The sequence below is a fragment of the Anguilla rostrata genome, chromosome 6 (genome assembly GCF_018555375.3).
Source record: "Anguilla rostrata isolate EN2019 chromosome 6, ASM1855537v3, whole genome shotgun sequence".
NCBI classification, from domain to species: domain Eukaryota; kingdom Metazoa; phylum Chordata; class Actinopteri; order Anguilliformes; family Anguillidae; genus Anguilla; species Anguilla rostrata.
The window spans coordinates 30,591,102-30,614,554 of record NC_057938.1 but is presented as its reverse complement, the minus strand read 5'-3'; the positions used below and the strand labels follow the sequence as shown (position 1 = coordinate 30,614,554).

Below are 23,453 nucleotides of genomic sequence, written 5' to 3'. Positions count from 1 at the left end.
AGAAGAGAAATGGGTAATGTCTTCCAGTATTGAATGTTTGCCTTACGTTTTTCCAGGAGGGGTGTAAAATTGGCTTCTACAAGGGAAGTAAATTTCCTGGTTACTACAATGTCCAAATATGTAAAACTATAGGCTGAAATTTTAAATTGCAAGTTATTAAGTAACGAGGGGTCATCTTTTGTAACTGGCATTATCTCACTTTTTTCCCAGTTAATTCTATAACCATAAAATGTTCCAAAAGAATTTATGAAAGACAAAATGTGCGGGGCACTGATGTCTGGCTTTGTAATATAAAGCAAAATATCATCCGCATATAATGATATTTTGTTTGTGGTGTGTATCATAATCGTGTATATATGTGTGGGATCGGATTGTCTCAGCGAGGGGCTCAATAACCTGTGCAAATAGCAGGGGTGAAAGGGGGCATCCCTGCCTTGTACCCCTGTGCAGTTCAAATCGGTGGGATAGCATCTGATTAGTGAGTACCCTATAGGGATGTATCCGAATCCGAATACTGTATTTGGGAAAGCACGAATAATGCGATGGAAACAGATATTTCTTCTACCCGAAGTTGCTTGTTATTATTCGGATTTGGAAAAAAAGGAAAAAAGAAAAGAAAAAGTCAGCTCCATGTCGAGTTCTCATAGCCTGTATCTAACGTTACAGGGACGGGGGGGGGGGGTGTTACGCACGGCTGCTAGCTGTATCTGGAATTTCGGCACACACACCAACAAACTTTGAGCCACTGCGCTGCAAAACGTTTAATAAATAAGTTCTGTGCCAGGGTTTTTCCTGGCTCAAAATGAGGCGGAAAATGGTGTAGGGGCACATTAAGCGGGGGGTGTGGGGGTCCTCCCCCAGGAAATTTTGAGCGTCAAACATTTCCTGCATTCTGGTGAATTTTTATGCACCAATTTGTGCCTTTTCTGCATCAATTTATGGTGGAAATGTCTTTATGTAAAGGAATACACAAAATAAGGGGATTCATTTTGTGTTCTAAATATTGAGGGGGACACATCCCCTGCGTCTCCCCAAAATCTACACCTATGCGTACACACGTGCATGTGTACCATGCCTTCAACTGGCTCAAGCAAACACTTTTTACAAGCAACATAATGTAGGAGTTATAATAATTATGATTGAAGAAAATGACAATTATCACGTTAAAGCATATTTTATTAAAATAAATAAAGGTGCCCTGTTCAACATTAAATACAACATAAAAACGAATGTGTTAATTTACACAATTAACAAACAACAAAGTTGTTTAGAATCAAATCACATATAACAAGTTATTGTTTTGTTTTCATTTATAGTTCACAGGAGCCTTCTTTTGGTTGTGCACTAATTTCAAACCAGACGAATTTACCGCATCTCGTCAGTAACATGAATTATTACTTTTTATACCACGGCTTGGCAGAATACTCGATTCTGATTGGTCCAAAGGATAGGTATTATTTCTCAGTAAAGGGACACCTCCAGGCCTTTTAACAGTTCTAAAATGAATGCGCTACAAAATCCAGCATTCAGCAGTTAAAACAGCAACATTATTCTTTTGATTTTTAATTGTTGTTACGTCCCCTCCCCTTTTCAATGTCCAATTTCACAATTGTTGAATCGCAGTTCTAGTTACTGGGTTAATTGTGGCAGGTGCTGGTGTTTTGGTCCTCAAGTAGAGCAAGATCATTTTCATCAGTTTTTTATCAGATTATGAAAGTGCAGATTGTAAGCTTTCAATTGATGTGTATCATTATTTGAAATCTGAAAATAGTTGAAGATATTCTTATTTGAATGTTGGTACTCCTAAAATCAAGTAGCAGAGAAAATCCCCATTAAAGATCTTGAACTTTTCACACTTCTCACAGGGAGATAATGGGTGGGAACAATCGCTGGTTAACTCCACCCCCAACCACTCCTCCACTAGAGTACCTGTCATTATCTGTCAGTGGGGTACCCTCAGGAAACAAACTTGCAGGGCTGACATGTTTAAATTGCTAAATGTACATTAAAATAAACTTTAATTGCAAACATAAGCACCATAAAATGTGAAAATGTATATCTTATATCTTAGGCTTTTAAGCCTAATGTATTAAGCCAAAATGTGTATTAAGTTTTTAAGCCAATAGACATAACCATCAAAAATCTTGCACAATTGTGATGTGATTAATGACAGACAAAGGATATAAATTCTGTCATTTATTTTAAAAATAACACTATTAACAGATGTGCTTTTCAAAGAGAATAAAACATTTATTTACAAGAGAATAAAACAGCTGGGGCGATGCAGTTGAAGTGAATCTAAAATCGGACAGTCTTGTTCTGAGATACTGCACCATGCTCCATGTAGGATTGGAGTATGGACTGGAGAAGATCTTTGCTGATCCTGAAACAAAAACAAAAAAACAATGGTCTCAGACTGTGGTCCAACTAACTGCGTTAGCTAGCCAACAACCTAGCTGGCTAACAAAGGCATACAAAGGCATGGATGTAGCAAAAACAGCCATGTCGATTCTCTGCATGTTAAACAAAACAAAAAAACAAGGTCTCAGACTGTGGTCCAGCTAGCTAACGCTTGCTAACTGACAGTTCTAGCTAGCTAACTGCGCTAGCTAGCTAACGCTAGTTAACGCTAGCTAGCCAACCACCTAGCTGGCTAGCAAAGGCATGGCTGTGTAACAAGAACAGCCATGTCGATTCTCTGCATGTTTAGCAAAACAAAAAAACATTGGTCTCAGACTGTGGTCCAACTAAATGTGCTAGCTAGCCAACAACCTAGTTGACTAACAAAGGCATAGCTGTATCAAAAACAGCCATGTCTGTTCTCTGCATGTTTAGCACATAACAACATGAACATGCTTGCCTACATATAGCTAGATGATCACACAGTGCCTAAACAGGACAGACAGATAGATTATCAAACTTACCCAAGTACAAAACAAAATGTTTCACGGCAGACGACGGTGTTGTGAATCGCGTACGTCGTTCTGATGCTTTCGTTTGGTAGGCACTTTCTTTGTCGATTGAGTCATTTCTGAATCACTAATGGAAGTCAGTATAGTTCCCAAAACAAGCATGTTGTTGTCTGCTGACAATGAGGCTGTGTTCAGTCTGGATTTGTATACCAATTTTGGAGACAGTTTTTGGCTACACGAGATGGTTGGTTGTTGCGTATTCTCTTTTCGCCTCTGCTGGCACTTGCAATCAAAGTTTTGTATTTTGTACATGTCCTTTGTAAAATCGGTGTCCACTGTTACCGCATCAACTGATCTTAAAACCTTTTCAATGTCAACAGTCACAGCGCCATGGTCATTGTCCTCTTCATCGCCAGAACACAAACTATCCACTATCAGAAATGTTGTCGTCGTCTTCGCCATGGTCAGATTCAGAATCAGAGTAATTACCATCATGCATGTACTCCAAGATAAACGAGTCCATTAGATCTCCACTGTCGATTGTCCTACCAGCAGCGAAAAGCTTGTTAACTGCAGTAGAGCCTGACCGATGCCAGATTTTTGGGGCCGATGCCGATTACCGATGTTTTGTCAAAAAGTGCAACATTTTCAAATCAATTTTTCAGAACATTTAACTTATAAGCAAACAAATAAATAAAAATAAACACACACTGAATTTTTTGATAGATAAAAAATGTGAAAGGTGATATTAAATTAAATATATTAACACCATCTTCAAGTGGTGTGAATTGAAAATAACTCCACGCGTTGCTTTTACTCCTTTCTTTTCCAGCCATCTATAAAAAAAATAATTAAAAAATCAGTTTTCCAGTTTCAAACATGTATTTTTATGAATATTATTATTGTTGTTGTTGTTGTTATTAATTTGTTGTTATTTCTTAGTATCTATTCTCAGTAAATGAATTATATTTTCTTATTTTTTTCCTACTACATGATCTCAAAGAGTATGACTTTATCTAGCGAGCTTCCCTGTCCATAAGAATTCGGTGGTGAAAAAAGCTACAATGTGCTCTGACGCGTGACTAGATGACACACACTCACTTGCAATAACGCATTAGCTGTTGACATAGCCTCATTATTTCTTATTATTTATTCTCAGTAAGTTAAATGAATTATATTTTCATATTTTATTCCTACTACATGATCTCAAAGAGTAAGACTTTATCTAGCGGAGCTAATGAGTGAATCAAGTGTAACATTAGATGAAACTAAATTGACTGGATGAAATACGTAACGTGAGGCTTGTCCATAAGAATTCGGTGGTGAAAAAAACTACAATGCGCTTTCGTGCAGGTTACCCGCGCTAAGTGTTGGTTGATTCACTTCTCCAACAGCAATCCTTCTCTCATGTTATCACAACAAAGCTAGATAACATGGCTTAAAATGATCCAAGTTAGAAGTGTTTTATCAGCGTTTTTACTGTCTGCTTAGCTTGCTACGATGACGCGAGACTAGATGACACACTCGCTTGCAATAACGCGTTGGCTATTGACACAGCATCATATAGTAGATAATATCATTATCTCAGAAAAAAAAACAAATGTGTGATGCATTCAATCACCATTTTATTTTGGCTGGTTATGTATTTGAGAATACAGCGATGTCCTCTGGAAATGTAGATCCTACGCTGCTTATGTGCTCACTGCCAGTTCATAAAGGCTTGCTAGCCAGCTAGCTTGCTAAAGTGAACCAAGTATGTTAGCTAGCTCGCTCGCTTGATAATGAGGATTGATAAACATAGTGGTCGTATTACCGCATTTAATTAAAAACTTTCACTAAATATACATACCTTTATTGTGGCAATCAAATCTGTGCAGACAAGTCTTGCAGTGGAGAATATTGAATGAGGCACGAGTGACAAATGTCTTATTACAGAAGTAGCGCGTCAGCTGCTGCAGTTCACACTTGTATTAGAGCTCCCTCTACTGGATAATTCTAGTAAATAGCAATTACAATGTTCTAACAGACAAGTACAGATAAATAATCAATGTTTTTTTTCTAATGTTTATTATACTTATTTAAAAATCGGGACACATCAGCTGCATAACTGCCGATCCCGTTGTCGTCAAAAAAGTCAAATAATGGCCGATATATCGGCCAAACTGATATATCGGTCGGGCTCTAAACTGCAGTGGCAACAGGTTGAGCGTCCGTCATTGTAGCAAACTCACAGTAAACAAACATACCACGCGGCTTTATTTATGGGAGGTGGCATGACTGAAACTAAGTGACAATAGCCAACGAAACCAAACATGCTAATCAAACTGCACCCCTGTTACGCCCCCAAACCCTGGCTGTAAGAATCACTAAAACAAGCCGACTTTGCTGACAAATTATGAGTATTTAGTGATCCTAAAAATGTTATTTATTATATTGAGTGACTTTTTCAACACTTTAAAAAAACGGAAAAATAAAAAATAAAAATAAAAACTTTTTTGCCTCCTACCGCAATTTCAAGATTTGCGACTTGGATACCTTTCCTCCAGCACCCGTCACAATTTAGGAATGCCAACCATCCAGCAAAATACAGAATCGTCCCTTATTTTGACAGTAGAATAGGCATTCCATATTTAAGTCATGGCTACGGGACGCATTTTCATGCGTATCTTTGCAAATGATTGCGTTTGTAGTAACTGCTGTTTTGTATACAATTCAGTAGTTAGTTTGCGAAGTAGCTAGCTAGCCGGGATAGCAAGCATGCCGTGAGACCATTCTGACCTAAAACCCAGAATTGTAATATTGGCTAGGTGACAAGTGATGAGGAACTTATCATAAAGCTAGCTGACATTCAAACCCAGTTTCAGAGGGTCTTGGAGAAACGCTATGTCTACACTGCGAGACCGCAACATTTTAAAAAGCAAGACAGAGATTTTTGGGATCAAAGTAATAATGGCATCCTCTAGTGCAGGGCTATTCAACTTCAACAGCAAAGTGGGCCAAATAGGAAAATCACTGGGGGTTCGTGGGCCACACAGAATACTTTGTCAATTAATGGCTACAAATAACTCTAACGGTATGTTAATAGATATATTACTACATGGAATAAACTAGTCACGTGCATCCCTTTTCTTTCACTTTAATGATATTATTACAATCAATTCCAGACAGCCGCCAGTCCATACAAAAAAGTAGGAAAGCTATGGTTACGGCTGGCAAAGTAAATAAATACTTGTCAGTCCATTTGCTCTGGAATTGGCGATTTTCACAATCAACTTTGGCTTCGAGAGAGACATTTTGAAGCTTGTTGTTAGCTTAGTAAGGCTGTCAAAAGTGCCATGAAATTGAGTTCGAATAGTAGCTTTTGTAATTAGTTAGCGTTCGCATATATTCAAATATCATTTGTCTATAATTCACAAAAAATAAGATGCTTATTGTCGGGCGCAATATGCACGTGACGCTCCATCTAAACTGGCCTGCACGTTATTTTCCACAAGCGGGCAGTAGAATAGAGGACATCGGTGAACTTTCATACTAGGTTACTACATCTGGGGCCTCATTTATAAAACGTATTTTAGATCAACTTTGTGGCACATACATAGAAAATCGCGTCAAAGTAGTGATTTATAAAATTTCAACATGACTCGATTTGACTGTGGAAATGGTTGTGGCTCCACGTCAGGTCTTCACTTCGCGTATGCACGCAAGTTCATTTTATAAATGAGCCCCCTGCAGTTTCTATAGCCTATATCGGGTATATCATTAATTTCAAAGAAAACCTTAATTTGCGTTTCTGAAAATTTACAAAAGGGTGGCCTGCTGAGCCATTGGGGATTAAGCCTCCAGTATGCATATGATTGGCCTACATCATCAAGATGTAGAGAAAATGTCACCGGACAGTGGTCAGATATAATAATGTTATGATATACACAATTGTGTATATATGGCATATGTTTAGCGTCGGTCAGAAAGTAATAAATTCTAGAATATACATTATGCGCACTGGAGTAACACGAGTAATCTCTACCCGTGGGATTTAATATCCTCCAGGCGTCAAACATGTTCATATTACTCATGAACGTGTTAAGAAAGTCACTGGATTTAGAGGGTGCAGTTTTCTTAGATGAGGATCTGTCCAAGTAGTGGTCTAACACAATTGAAATCGCCGCCAATTATGAGATTTGTCTGTGACATTATGAGATTGTTCTGGAATTAAATCGAAAACTTTCTTGAAAAAGCTGGGGCTATCATAATTAGGTCCATATATATTAACAAAAGTTAATAGCACTGAGTGCATTTCACCTGTCGCAATAATATATCTCCCGTCCTTATCGGCAATCGTTGTTTTATGTTGAAATGAGACAACTTTACGTATGAGAATAGCGACACCTCAATTTAGAGCAAAAAGTGGAATGATATAATTGCCCAGCCCATTTACATCTGAGTCTAAAGTGAGTGTTGTTTTTTAGGTGGGTTTCTTGTAAAAATATCACATCAGGGGACAAATACTTAAGATGCGACAGCAGTTCATTAATTCCACGGACGTTCCAACTACAGAAACAAAGCCCCCTTTACGTTCAGACCGTGATTTCTTGACGGTTAACTAGAACATGTAAAAGTGCTGGTGCAAAGCCAACTTATGTACGAGACCAGCTGACCTGAATATACTGTAGTGTGTGCTCCTAGCCAGCTCGGTTTTGCATTGCTGAATGTAAGAACTTCAGGTAACAAAACATTTTTAATTAGTGAGCTAAATATAGACCACAACCTTGATTTTATCCTGCTAACTGAAACTAGATTAGGCATTGATTAGAGAGGCCTTCCCTCCAAATTTTTCATTCTCATACTGCAAGACAGAATAGTAAACGTGTTGGAGTAGCCAGTGTATACTATGACACTGTTAACTGCAAACAAATATTTTCCTTATTTTAGCACATCTTTAATAAGGTTACAAACTTGTGACAAAAAAGGTCTTTTAGTACATTCAGTAAAAATACAAATTAAAGTGCCAGGGAGTTGTTGAGTCAGAGGCATTGCTATTGGAGGAAAATACACCTGGCATTACTTGGCAGGTTTACCAAGGTCTTACGCATCTTGTGCATTAATGTTAACATCCTCTGACCGCTGCAAAATATTTGCACATCATGAATTTAGGACAAAAACGTTTTAATACTTGGTTGTCTGTCCACCGCATTGGAGTTTTTTTTTTGTTGAAGCCAAGGCTATGTTGTCGTTAAATTTCTTCTAACCGTGAAAAATGACTGATTAGTTTATAGCGAAAGCGAAATCTCACGCTGTTATTGTCGCAGCAATGCCGGAAGTGCTGTCCTAAAATACTCGCAAGCATAGGAACCTTCCAGCGCTGCTGGTGTCAAAAGTACTGCAAGGGTTAACAGTGATAGATTCACTTGTAGTTTTCGGTGAGAAGAAATTTTGGCAATGTTTTTTATTTTTTTTATGTTTTTATACTTTTAACTTTATTAGTATGACAAAACACTACATTCTGCACTACAAAAGCATACAATAATAAACAAAACATGCATCTAACAATAAACAATACATGTACACCAATGACTGTGAACAAATGAAGAAAATTCACACATGAAAACAAGAACTTTTCTCTGATTGGGGATAAAAAAAAACAAGAAAGGAAGAAAATGATGATATTAATGATAATGATACTGATGATAATGACAAATATAATCATATAATGATATATAATAAGGTAAATAGAATAGAGGTAAATATAGTTTTTTCCCCCTTTTTCTTCCTTTCCTTTTTTAAAAATTATCAACAATAACAATAGGAACCCCAACGGGGGATCCGAAGAGAGCAGTGGGAAGCAGGAAAAATAAAGAAGACGACAAATACACTAACCAAAAAATTTTTAGAAGGAAAATATAACAAAACCAAATGAAGAAGCATCCATCGAAAGGCAAATCAACACTCGAGAAGTAAAAATCATGTTCAAAAATGAAAAAAAAACAAGCAAACAGAAAAGAAAACAGAAAAATATAATAATAATAATGACAGCATTGCTACTTTAAAAAACGAAACAAAAAAACAACAGGGATTGAGAGCGAGAAAAAAAAAGATCATTTAAAGAAAGGTAGACAAATGGGATGGAATTGAGAGGTAAAGTTGTATGGAGGGATTGTGGAATGTGCGGTGTATGCGGATTTGTGTGTATGTATGTGTGTGTGTCATATGTAGGATTGAATATGTAAGAAGAACTGGGATGGCATGACAAGGAAAGTGGGAATTTGTTGTGAGCTTATATGGGTATATTGGGCCAGGGAAAAATAAAGTAAAAAAAGAGAAGGTAAAACTGTAATGAACATGAAAGGTGAGTATATATGCATCAAGTTAGACTATGTGTGTAAGTGTGTAATGTCTGAGAGAGAGAGAGAGAAAGAAGAGGGGGGGAGGGGGTTGGCTAACTGGTTCATTTTGGTTGGATTATAAATTTAGATTATTAATTAATGGTTCCCAGTTATCTCTGAATTGTGAGATTTGATTGTGGCTAGAAGCTGATGTTTATCTAATGATATGTATTCTGTGAGAAGGTTCAACCATTGCACAGTATTTAAGGTATTTCTTGTTTTCCAATGTAATAGGATAGTTTTCTTGGCGACAGTTAGGGCAATAAGTAGAGGTCTGGTGTTCTTGGTTGTTGATTGATCTCGGATATGTCTCCAAGTAGGCAGAGGGAGGGAGATAGTAGGATGCTGCAAGAAATGGGAAAATGTTTTCGTGACTGTGTGCCAAAAGTGTTGGATGGGTAGGCATAGCCAAGTAGTGTGGAAATAATTGTCCAGGGTGTTTAGAGTGCAGTGTGAGCATATGTCAGTGTCTGCTAGTCTCATTTTATACATCCTGTGTTGAGTAATATGTGCTCTATGGATTACCTTGAATTGAATTAATTGTAAGTTAGTGTTGTTAGTCATTGTGAATGTGTTGGTGCATATTTGTTGCCAGAAGTCGGCGCTGGGAGAAATGGGCAAATCTACTTCCCATCTTGTAATGGGGATGTGTATTGTAGAGTCCATATGTGTTAGTAGTTTGTATAGTTTAGAAAGAATTTTCTTTGAAGATGTTGATTTTTTTTGTTGTTGTTGATTTTCCACCAAGCTGTCAGAGTTGTAGAAATTACAGTGTTCTTAAAGCAGTTGTAGTGTTTTATGTTTATATTGAGTAATGGTAGGTCAGATGGTGAGATTTCCCTGCATGCTTCTTGTTCGATATCAATCCATGAGTTGTTTTGTCGGGTGGGATGTGTCCATTTATAGGTGTATAGCAATTGGTTGGCCAAGTAGTAATTATGAAAATTTGGTGCATCGAGTCCTCCTTAATTTTTATTTTTTTGAAGAGTAGCTCATTTGATTCTGGCTTTTTTTTAATTTTTCCAGTGAAATTTGGTTATTATTGAATCTAGGGAGTTGAACCAGTTGGTTGTGGGTTGGGTTACGATCATGGTAAAAATTGACATTTTGACGTTTGCTATTCTTCCAGTTAAGGAAAGTGGTAGGTTTGTCCATCATTGTAGATCATCTTCTATTGTTTTTATTAATGGGTTAAAGTTGAGATGGAATGACTCCAACAGCTTGGGGGAAATGTTGAGGCCTAAATACCTGATATTTCCAGTAGAGAGGGGGAGGGTAGATTCTTGAGTTGCAGCATTCCAATCATCTCCATCTAAGGGTAAAATGATAGATTTTGTCCAATTTATTGAGTAGTCAGTTGATATTTTCGTTTTGTCTGATTGCTGCGGCAAGAGGTTCTATGAAAAGAGCGAATAGAGAGGGAGAGAGGGGACATCCTTGCCTAGTGCCCCTGTGTAGTGTGAAGCTCTGTGATGTTATTCCATTCGTGCTAACTGTAGCCATGAGTGAGGTGTAAAATATTTTTATCCAGTGAATAAATGATTCTCCATAACCAAATTTTTGTAATGTTGCGAATAGAAATGTCCAGTTAACTCTATTGAAGGCTTTCTCTGCATCCAGTGAGGTAATTATTGCTTTTAAACTGTTGATTTATGACATTAATTAAATTAAATAGTCTGCGCATATGGTTGATGAATTTTGTCCTTTGATGAATCCAGTTTAGTTGTGATGAATTATGTTTGGGGTGACTGTTTCAATTCTGGGGGCTGAAGCTTTGCTAATTATTTTGATGTTAGTATTGATAAGTGATAGGGGACAATAGCTGGAGGGTAGGGTTGGGTCTTTGCCAGGCTTAAGCAATACTGAGATCAACGCAGTGTTCATATGCGGGGGAGGATTTTGGAGTTATGTTTTATTCCAAGTGCCATTCTGATGAATAATGTAGAAATTGTTAGCCAAAAATGTTTAAAGAATTCAGCGGGGAAGCCATCAGGTCCTGGAGCTTTATTGTTGGGCATCTGGGTCAGTGCTTTATGAAATTCAGTTTGTGTTAATGGTTCGTCTAGTGCTTGTGCGTGTTCTTTGGATAGTTGTGGTAGGTTTATTTTATTCAAGAAGGAATTGATGTCTGCTGAACTTGGGTCGATGTCTGTGGTATATAAATTGCTATAGAATGTCCTGAATGTAGCCTATTATTTATGTCCTGTGGTGTTATCATGGTCTTCCCCGCTGAATCTTCTATAGCCGGGATAATTGATTTTTCTTTGTTTTAGTTGGTTAGCCAAATATTTTCCTGGTTTATTGTTGTGTTCGAAGTGGTCTTGCCGGAGTCTCTGTATCATGAATTGCGTTTTTTTATTTAGCATTTCATTAAGTTGAAATTGTAATTTTCGTAATTCAGTCTGTGTTTCTTCTTTGGGGTCATTAGCATATGCATAATTTAATTCTTGGATTTTTTGTTCCAGATTGTTTTTGAATCTTTTTTTTCTTGCATGATGAGTAGGATATGATTTTGCCCCTCAGTAGTGCTTTGCTTGTTTTCCATAGTAATGTGGGTGAGATATCTGGAGAATCGTTTATCTCCATGAAGGATATCCACTCTCTTTTGAAGAATGAGTCAAAATCAGCATCTTTAAGCAGAGATGTGTTGCGCCATCTGGGAGCAGACTGTTTGGGGAGGAGACAGGGGCATGGTCACTGATTATGATGGGGGTGAATTTTAGAATCAGAGATATCTGATAGGATTGATATGCTGGTGAGGAAAAAGTCTATACGAGAGTATGATTTATGAAGTTGTGAAAAGTAAGTATTTCTTTGTTAAGCAGTTTTTCAGCCGCCAACTGTCGCCAAGACCTAAATCGCTCATATATTGTTTTAGTGTGTCGGTGGAGTGCCAATTTCTTAAATTGCCTGAGGTGCTTGTTCTGTCCAGAGTTGGATTAATCACAGTATTGAAGTCACCTCCAATTATGATTGTTGAATTTGATAGATTAGCCAGTGATGGAAAAAAAAGTGAAAAAATGAGGGATTGTCAGTGTTTGGACCGTAAATACTAGCAATGGTTAGGTTAAAATTGTAGATGGAACAGTTGATGATGATATAACGTCCTTCTGGGTCTGTAATTGTGGTTTTGTGAATTAGGCCCTAGTGGTAATCGCTTATTGACTAGAATGAACACACCTCTCTGCTTAGAGTTGTAAATTGCTGAGAATATTTGATTAAATTGTGAGGATTTAAATTTCTGATTCAGGTAAGTTAGTCTCTTGTAATAGACATATGTCTGCTTGTAATTTGATTAAATGAGTTATGATTTTAGTCTTTTTAGCCTGTGAGCCAGCGCCCTGAATATTCCATGTTACAAATTTAAGAGGGGGTAGGGTTTTTTAAAAATTTGGTAAAAATGTAATCCAATATGGCATATGGTGTGTGTTTGTGTGTGTGTGTGTGCGTGATGGCGGAGACATAATGAGAAGTAAAGAGAGTGAGAGAAAAAGAGAGAGAGGGAGATGTTGGTTACCGTTAGTCATATCTGCATTATTTCTGTGGTTATCCATTTTCAATGACATTGTAGAGCGGCTTCACCATCACAATCCCAATCAAATAATTTCATTTTACTCTTTAAATCAAATACCTTGGTCTTTCCCATGTTAACATAAACGTTCCCCAAGCCAATACAATAACATGAACACACAGAACGCAAAGACAGTCAGAGAAAGTGGACATACACATAAAACATAGAGACATTGATATTTACATCACATAGGGACACATAACAGTAAAGTATACTGAGCAAGTCAAGGCACATAGGCTATATTAATAGCTAGGTTTAAAATGCCAAATGTTCCACATTCAATAAAGCCAGGTTGTGATATCTTTGTCACCATATAGAACTCCATCAACGTAGAGTTTGTCTACCGCTATCACTGCGTGTTTTCCTTTTTGCAATAATTCTTTTCGGACTGGAGTTTTTTCTGTCTCTCCTGTGTCTCAGGTGGAAACTGATCATTAAGCTCGAAGTGTGTTCCTTTCAACTCTCTCCCCCTGCGCTTAACAAGTTCTTTATGTTTGTAATGCTCGAATTTAGTAATAATGAGGCGAGGCCATTTGGAGATATTATTTTTTCCTCCCAGGTGATGAACTCGTGGAATGTGATTGATTGAATGGTTTCGGGCGCGAGCTTCAGATGGGTATGCATGAAATCTTTTATATTTTTTTCAGGGTCGTCTGGGATGTTTTCTGGTAAACCAGAGAAAATAAGGTTGTCTCGCATGCTGCGAGACTGGAGGTCAAGAATGGTTTCTTTCATCATCTTATTTTCTTTTTCAGTGGTAGTTATTTGTGTTCCAAGAGTTTTAACAGTCTTTTGAAGTGCCTGATTTTGCTTTGTGAGGGAGGTGATTCGCTCCTGGCTGAATTCCAGGCTCTCTCTTAATCCTTGGAACTCTTTATAGAGCACTTCAATAAGAGATAATCTGGCATCGACTGAAGAAAGACGGGAGTTTATGGAGCACAGTAAGTCACCAACCTCTGTGTTGTTACTGAGAGATCCCGGTAGACCATCCATGTCGGTCGATGAGTTGCGGAGGCGCTTACTGGATTTCGGCATAATGCAAAGTCGGTGGAAGCACTCGTCGATATAATTTTCCAGATCCTCCAGGTCGTTGTGGAGGTAAAGTAATATTCCAGCAGGAAATCGGAGTAGATTTAGAAAGTTTGTTGTTTGTAGTTTTGTTCAGCAGCAGGGCGCCACCATCTTGTCTCCGTCCCAGACTGTTTCCGTTTCCCCAGACCGTTTCAGTTTCCTAAAGAAAAATAAATAAATAAAAATGTTTTTTTTGGCAATGTTCAACTATACCTACAAACTGTAGTAACATTTGGTTGACAGTGTGAACAAGAGACATACAGTGAAATAGCCGTTCCACGAGAAAATATTAAATATTAGAAACCTACTTTCTGTACACTGAGCAGTGATAAGTAAAGGGCCTCGCCACAGTTAAGTGGGACTGATGGCAGCACAGAACACTGATACTTTGTAAAGTGGGTTTGTGACAGTTTTCTGTAAAAAGCAAATTGATTTGATTTGGACACTGCAGTGACACACTTTATCATGTTTTCCATGCAACAACATAGAGGTTGACTCATTTCGGAACAGCGCCCTGCAGAGGCTCCCAAATGATTATTAGTTTTCAAATGAATAGATATTTGGTGTTATTTTTGCCATAAAAAAAAAAAATTAAAAAAATTTTCTTGGCTTTTGTCGGCAGCCCACCAGGTCTGTAAAATTATAGGGGAAACACTGAGTATGGAAAACAAATTGAAATTATTTTTTATCTGACCAGCAAATGAAAACCAACTCTTATATTACTAATAAACAGTAGACTTTTTTCCTTTTGATTGACAGAACACAATTGGAGCTGACCATCAGTTGTTGTCAAACTATCAGTCGATGGCCAGTTGTAATGTTGTCGGCTGATACCGATCGTTAGCCAATCAATCTGTGCATGCCTAATAATCACTCAGACTCCCCGGCAATTCATTTTAGCAATCTCCTTCTATCTTTTTTATTTTATATAATGTATCTGAGCCAGCACATAAACAAAGGTCATACTCTGGATTTAGTAATTTCCAGATGTTTTACCACAAATGTCTTCTCTATCCTTGGTGTACATGGTTAGTTCAGATCTTTACTGTTTATTCTTTGATGCAATGCTGGCTGTTGATCATTTAAACTCTGAACGTGTAATTGAAAGGCACTACCTAAAATCTGAAGCTGCTGAAAAGTTTGTAAATTTTGTAGCTACGTCATTTGTCTTCCTCCTGTGATGATTTAGTGAGTGACTTTAACTCCATGGAGAAATGGAGAAACAATTAGGCAACTGAAAAGGAACTGTTGTAAGGCTGAAGGTCAGTGGCAAAAGACAAAGATTTATCAAGAGCAACTTGCTGGCTACAACAGAGCATGCCCGGTGGTTTTTCTTTACCAGAATAATCTCAAATCATAAAGATAATCCAATAACTTATTTTTTCTATAATTAACACCCTCTTGAATGCAGCCTTCACTGCGGTCTCTTTTTGATGATTTTATGTCTAAGAATGAGGAATTTGCAAATCATTTTCAAGACAAGGTAGCTAGTGTCTAATTGTACATAAACGTGGCAAGGTCAAGTTATTGATACTCTTAGTTGCCATGAAAAGTTTCCATGACCTCTTTTAGACTGGTAGACACTGAGTCCTTGAATCAAACTATCAAACTGAATCCATCTACTTGCTCTCTTAACCCTATCCCCTCTAGCATTTTAAGATATATATTCCACTGTCTTTCAAACGGTGTACTAAGCATTATCAGCTGCTCTTTGTCTACTGGATACTGCTCTTAAAGCTGCTATAGTGAAACCTCTGCTAAAAAAAAACAATTAAGTTATTTTTTAAATAACACTATATTGGAGAAGTTTCAGTCAGACTTTTGTGGTAACCATAGCACAGAAACAGTTTTGGTTCAAGTAGTGAATGTTCTTTGACTGAGCGTCAACACTTATTTTACTGGATCTGATGGCTCCATTTGATACCATATACCACACAGTACTAATTCATTGGCTAGGTTTGGTCTCTCTGGCAGTGTCCTTAGTTAATTTCCTACTTATTTAACAGGGAGACAATTTATTTTATATTTGTCATTCTAGGCGGTGAGTTTTCTAGGATAAATGATATTTCCTGTGGAGTTCCCCAAGAATTGATACTTGGACCACTTCTGTTCTTATAAATACTCTGTAATGTGAATAAATAAATAATCTGTGATCATGGTGTAAACTTTCATAGTTATATATATCTCCGTAGTGCCTGATAATTCTCATTCTTTCAATTTACTGGTTAGCCACCTGTCTCGCATCACGGTCTGGTCCTTAAATTAAATAAGGGAAGAGCAGAAGTCCTACTAATTGGCCCTGGCTCCCCGTTTTCTTTACAATTGATTTTAAGATTATCTTAAAGGAGTACCATGGTGATTTTCACACTTTCTCGGTTTTATGTGCTATTTGCACAAGAGGCATTGAAGAAACACAATGAGCAAAGTATTAAATATGTCCGTTCTGTATTTTTGAAGAAATATGCGTTTTAAATTCATCGTCCTATTTTCAACCGGTTGAGAAAGTTGTCATTTTGCTACGTCACGAATACAGTAACCACTCCCATTTCCACGCCCCGTAAAGAAATCTGACAGGACACACCGTTCTGCTGTTCAGACAATGCAAATATTTGACTAACGTTAAATTAGAGTGCCTTTAGATTATTTCTGGTTATATTCATTTAGCTAGCTAGCTAACGTTAGCTAGCTAGGAGGTTTGCTTTCATAAGGCAATGTTATCGATAACGTTAGCTTGCTAGTTTGCTTTTATGAGGACGTTATAGTTGTGCTTTTATCTTAACTTGGCTAGCTAGATAGCAAAAATTATAATTGGATATAAGTCAACGTCCTTACCTTAGCTATCTACCGATACTTGATATACTAGGCCTACTAAGCTAGCTAGCTTGTGAAAATTCAGTCTCCCAAAGAGAGCGCATATCATGGGAGTAGCTATGGTAACGGGGCACGGTCTGTCAATCATAGCTAACTGACAGTTCTCATTACCACGCCCAGACGGTTCGGGTGAATTTTTATCGTGGGAAATTTAGGCTTAGAAAAATACGTTTTTAAGTACATTGAAATGACTGAAGAATAAAATCATTATGCACATTTGTTTTGTTGTTGCCTGAAGACAACTGGGAAGTGTCACGTTCAACCACCATGGTACTCCTTTAATGGTTCTCTAAAAGCTCTTAATGGTTTAGGACCTGCATACATCAGAGATTGCCTGTTTGAATATGCTCCTAGCCGAGCTCTCCGATCCACTCTGGCCTACTCGGTACACAAAGTAAAACACAAAAAAGGTGGGGAAGCAGATTTTTATTTTTATGCTCCAAAACTGGAACACCCTACTATTTGAAATCAGACAGAACAGTTTTTTTTAAAAAAACAACTCTTTTTTTTTTACCTTGGCTTTTTATTAGATCGCTTTTGATTGGAGACTGACTATTTGACTATTTTTCATTGAATTATTTTTTGTCTTGTCTTTATGTCATCTTCTTAATTTTATTTTTAATGTTTTTTTCTGTCATGAAGTACTGCTTTATTTTACACTTGTTTTGTTACTTATGTTATTATATTTTTATTTTTTATTCATTTATTTTTTAATTTTTTTAATTCTCTACTGTGTTCTTAATGTTATTTTAAATCGTTTCCATCATTTTCACATTTTTCTTCTTTCAAGGCTTTTTCTGTTATGATAAAGTGATATTTTACACATGCCTTTTCTGTCTACTGCTGCAATCCATGTTTGCCTTGGTATAGTGATTTATGTTACGGTAATATTGCCATGCCTGGTAGGTGTACAGTGCAATCTTGTTCTGTGGTTTTAATGTGTTAATGGCCTGTCTGGTGGACACTCCTTGAATCCTCATCTGTGTATTTTTTGTTTGTGCAGGGGCCACACTGTGAGGGCCGTGTGTGAGTCTTTCCACCTGGCCAAGGATGCTGGTTTCAAGGTGGTGGCCCACATGATGCCAGACCTGCCCAATGTGGGTATGGAGCGGGACGTGGAGCAGTTCATTGTAAGTTACTGTACAGTTACTTTCAGTTCTCAACCTGAGGTTCTCAACCTCAGCACCGGGTGTAATGTTACTCCCCTACTGATATTTATGAGTTTCCCTCAAAAAGCCAGTTTCCCCATTGGGCTTCATTCATTTTTGACAACAAAAATAAAATGCTTCCACTCAAAGTCATTATATTAGAAAGAAAAATATTTTTTCTTGCCACACGGACAAAGAAAAAGGGGAGTTAACTGGGTAATTGACTTCCTTAATCGATCAATTTAATGATGAGTAAAAACAAAAACCAGCTGGACTCTGCAGCTCTCCAGGACCTTGGTTGGCCAACGCTGTTCTAGGCCACTCCAGTTCATGGTTATTTGAGTTGAAAGGGGAGTCATTATGACTTCCGGTTATAGCGATAGGCTGAGAGGTTGAAGCTCCCTAGCTCGGTTACAATTCCTACATAAATCCTATTTGAAATAATCTGAATCCACCCACAATTATAGAATATCTGATTCTAAACCCCCCCCCAACACACAGTATGTCACCGAAAACTGCAAAACAGCGCCCTAAAAAGACAGAAATCTCGAATGAAGATGAAGCAAATGACGACGCCACGCTACAAGATGAAAACTTCCAAGCTAGCAATGACAGCGAGGATAACTCAGAAGCTAATGCTAGCTTAGGCAACAACGCTATCTTACAAGCAATCAATGATATGAAGACAGAGTTTTCATCCAAACTGGATGGGGTACTTTCAGCCATCAGTAACATTAAAAGTGAGCTGATTAGTTGTCAGAAGAGACTCTCTGAGACAGAGAAGCGTATATCAAACACCGAAGATGACGTCGTATCCCTACAGAGACGGGCCAAGAGCTTGGAAGAGAAAGTTACAACGCTTACCTCAAAACTGAACAGCTATGAGAACAGGAGCAGAAGATCCCATATAAGGATCATAAATCTACCAGAGTCTGCAGAGGGAAATGATGCTTGCGCATTCCTGGAATTGTAGCTCCCCGAGGCTTTGGGACTGACAGCGCTTGCTTCTCCTATGGTTATTGAGCGTGCCCACCAACTCTCAGGCCCGAAATGGTCCTCCCAGACCGCTCATCATGAAGTTTCTAAACTACAAAGATAAAGTCCGCGTCGAGAATGCTGCAAGACAAAGGGGTACAAAGATCGCCAAGTGATGCTGTTCCCTGATGTCTCTGCAGAGCTTCATAAATAACGGAGGAGATTTGATGGTGTCAAGCGGAAGCTGCGGGAGTTGGACGTCCTGTACGGAATCGTTTTCCCAGCACGACTAAGAGTTACATACGACGGTCGGTCTCACTTTTTTGACAACCCGTCGGAGACGGAGATCTTCATTACAAAGATACAGAAGAAAGAAGACAACGAGATCACTGCCTAAGATACAGAACGGGATATATCACTCATCAAGCTGATTATTCGAGGACGGCCAACAATGAGACATACGAAGGTGGGAGGGGATGGGGCGGCTAGCCCTGCCCCTGGCCCTACCTATTCTCTTTTTTGATTGTTACCCTGGCTAGCTCATTCATTTGTTCGGATGTGTTTTGTAAACCGAGCCTGAACGTTGGTCAAAACTGAGAGACGCTCCTATGTGTAGGGGGCAGGGTGGATTGCCCTGATACTAATTTACTTGACAATTGGCAGCTCACAAGCCAATTCACTTGTTGAGATGAGTGGACAGCAGTGAAAAGCGCTCCCATGAATGAAGTGGGGTGGCTGGCCCCGATTCCAACTTGTTTACTTTTAGTTGGGTAAGCTCAATAGTTCATCTATTTGTGGGAATATGTTCAGAGCACAGTAGCTGCTGTTGAGTTTATTCGGCAGAAACTCTTATAAGGTGAGCAATATACTTCTGTGACTAAATTTTCACTTCTTTTTTGAATTTCACTCTTTGTCTTAAACATTTGTCTACAGGTTCAAATTTTTTTTTCTTCTTTGTACTATAGAAGCCATAATTTAGACTAATTTTTATTTGAATTTAAATAGGTCATTGTATACCTGAAAGTTAAGTTTATAATATCTGGGCTTACCTGAGTTATGACTTTGGTATTTTGCAGACATGTGATGAGGTTAGTACAGAATAAGGGGGGGGGGGGGTATAAGTGAGGATAATTGGGTTCATAAAATGTTAATTTACTAAGGGGAATTTGTAGCCAGCTAGGGGGGGAGATACAGAGGGGGATAGGGACAATCCCGCATGGTGTGTGGATTTGGTGGTCGTTGGAGGTGTTACAATGGTGGGGAGATAATCTCAAGGGGAAATGTATGCTAGGGGATTTGAGGTTTGTGGATGTGTTAAAATATATGTCTCTTTATTTTTATTATTATTATTATTATTGATAGGGCAACAAAGGATATCCATATATTTCAGTATGGTCGCAGGGTAAACTGTAAAACAAAGGATGCTGAGATTGAGATATTTCTAGATCTATGAAGATTAAGATATCACATACTTCACTCTAGTGTTTCTTTTGCGCCTCTACATCATGAAACCTATGCACTTGTTGTACGTCGCTCTGTAGCGCTCAAACCTGTATGTAAGTAGTATGGACTGCAAAAACTCAAGTTTTCTGCAGGAATCTCATATGATGCCTTGTGATATATCTAAAATTATAAAACGATGGCAGGGGCAAGCCTCCTATAGTTCCCATGCCCAAGGAGTTTTAATTCTAATTCATAAAACAATTCCATTCCAAATAGTAAACTCCATAATCAATCCCAAGGGTAGATACATTATACTTCAGGGCATCTTATTGTACAAGAAACTTAACTTAGTGAATGTACATGGTCCCAATGAGGACGATCCTACATTTTTTGATAATTTATTCCTGACTTTAGCAGCACTCCCAGGTAATTTCATCATAGGGGGTGATTTTAATATCACCCTGGACCTACTAAAAGATAAGTCTACTGGTTCGGATACATCCCATACTAGAGCTAGAAGGTCTATATTAAATTTTATGAAGGATTTAAACTTATCTGAAATATGGCGAGACCAGAATCCAACCAATATAGAATACTCTTGTTACTCTAGCACACACAAAACCTATTCACAGATAGACTACTTTCTAATATCAACTCAGATTAGACATAAAATCGAGGACTGCTAACATGACAGCATAGTAATATCGGACCATGCACCAATATTGCTTACTTATTTAGATACTAAATTGGTTAATTGTCCTCCAAGACGGCGTTTCCATATAAAATGGTTGCAGGACCCTACTTTTATAGACTGTATTGGGAAACAAATAGATATGTTTTTTGAACTTAGCACAACATAGACTTTGGCTTGTACTAGATGGAAAGCTTTTAAAGTCTTTTTAACAGGACAATTTATAAGTTTTACTTCTCCTAAATTAAAAAATACCCGTCAAAAATTGGAACTGCTAGATTCTAAAATTAAAATTCAAGAGAAAGACAAGTTTTTGGATGGTTCAGAAAACCCACATCAGGAGCTATTACTACTTAAGGCTGAATACAACAAAATATTGGCAGAGAGGGCTGAGAGTAGCTTGCTGAGGCTTAAACAGACATTTTATGACTAGGGAGAAAAACCAGGGAAGCTCCTGGCCTGGTGAATTAAACAGCTACAATCAGAAAGAGCGATTGATGCAATTGAAAACGTTAAGGGTGAGGTGACTGTGGACCCTAAAGAGATAAATGACACTTTTAGGCTGTTCTATGAATCTCTATACTCCTCAGAATATCCGCCTGATTCAAACACACAAACTTCTTTGGATAATTTGAAATTCCCCAACATTTCAAAAGAAGCAAAAAACAGTCTAGATTCTGATCTAACAATGGACGAAATTATAGAAGCAATTGATGCTATGAAGGCAGGTAAAGCAGCTGGCCCAGATGGCTTACCACTCGATATTTATAAACAATTTAAGAGTAAACTCCTAACTCCAATTATGTATATGTTCCAGGAATCCTTTGAAAATGACTCACTCCCTCCTTCATTGAGAGGAGCCACGATCCCTTTACTTTTAAAACCGAACAAACCAGCCCATAGGTGTAAATCTTTTCGTCCAGTCTCACTTTTAAACTCGGACATCAAAATTCTTTGCAAGGTATTAACACGTAGGTTAGAGTCAGTTCTCCCCAGGTGTTATAGAGTTGGATCAAAATGGGTTTGTTAAAGGGAGACAAGGTTTCCATAATGTGCGGAGAGTATTAAATATAATACATGAAAGAAAGGATGCGCCAAATACGGCTCTGCTATCTGTCGATGCCGAAAAGGAGTTTGACACAATTGAATGGCCTTTTCTATTTGCAACATTAGACCGGTTTGGGTTTGGGAACATTTTTTGTAAATGGATAAGGATACTGTACACTCAACCCACAGTGCAAATTCTAACTAACAATGTTATTTCTTAACCGTTTAATATCAATAGGGGGGTCCGACAGGGGTGTCCTTTGTCACCCCTCCCATTTACAGTAGCTATAGAACCCTTCGCCATGGCAATTAGGGCGCATGAGCATATTTCTGGTGTCAGTTTAGGATAGATAGATCATCGCATAGCTCTATTTGCAGATGATGTCATTTTGTTCCTTACGGACTTATTAAACTAAGTACCGGCCTTACTGGATGGAATTAAGACTTTTGGATCATTTTCAGGTTATAAGGTAAATAATGAAAAATCCTCTTTAATGTTATTAAATGAAAAAGAAAGATGCAATCCTGTGGGTCATATTTCCTCATTTAACTTAATGGATAAGTTTACCTATTTAGGTATACACATGGTTCCTGAGGTGGGAAGAATTGTTCAAACTAATTATGATCCTATTCTTGAGTCAATTTATAAATCCATAGAAAGATGGTCTAATATGCCAATTTCTTTAATAGGGCGAATAAATATGCTTAAAATGAATGTCCTTCCAAAACTATTATAACTGTTTCAAAATATACTTCTACCCCTGCCACTATCCTATTTTACTAAATTAAGGAAAACATGTTTGAATTTCATTTGGAATAATAGACGACACGGGTTACGTTTGACATTATTATACTTGCCATATGACAGAGGGGGACTCAAACTTCCAAACTTCCAGTGGTATGACTGGGCCGCACAATTGCACACTATAATGTATTACTTCTCATCAGTCTCAATTCCAGCATGGGTAGACATTGAATCACTTTCTCTCACACCTAAACTGACACTTAACACATACATGTACTCTGCAAATATTAAGAAACTTAGGGAACATACCTCTAACCCATTTGTATTGAATATGATCAATGTTTGGTATTCTATTCGAGAATTGCTGAGAGAAAACACCTCAATATCCCGTTTTAGTCCAATTTGGGGAAACGACCAGAAGAATGAATCGAGGTTTCCATCTTTGGGCGACCAACGGTCTAACTATAAAATAGGGGACATGTTCCAAGATGAAAACTTGATGTCATTTGAATAGGGCTGCCACGATTAGTCGACGTAATCGATGACGTCGACGCTGAAAATGCGTCGACATCAATATTTTAAACCGACGCATCGTTTTT

General features: G+C 37.9%; 1 protein-coding gene across 2 annotated transcripts in view; it reads left to right on the top strand.

Moving 5' to 3' along the window:
* The window catches only part of elp3 (elongator acetyltransferase complex subunit 3), a 122,858-nt gene that overhangs the window by 45,214 nt on the left and 54,191 nt on the right, over nucleotides 1-23,453 (top strand). For both annotated transcript variants that reach the window (XM_064341070.1, XM_064341069.1), the window contains one exon: nucleotides 17,809-17,935. In XM_064341070.1, coding sequence (XP_064197140.1) covers nucleotides 17,809-17,935 — 127 coding nt within the window. The remainder of the gene's footprint in view (nucleotides 1-17,808; nucleotides 17,936-23,453) is intronic.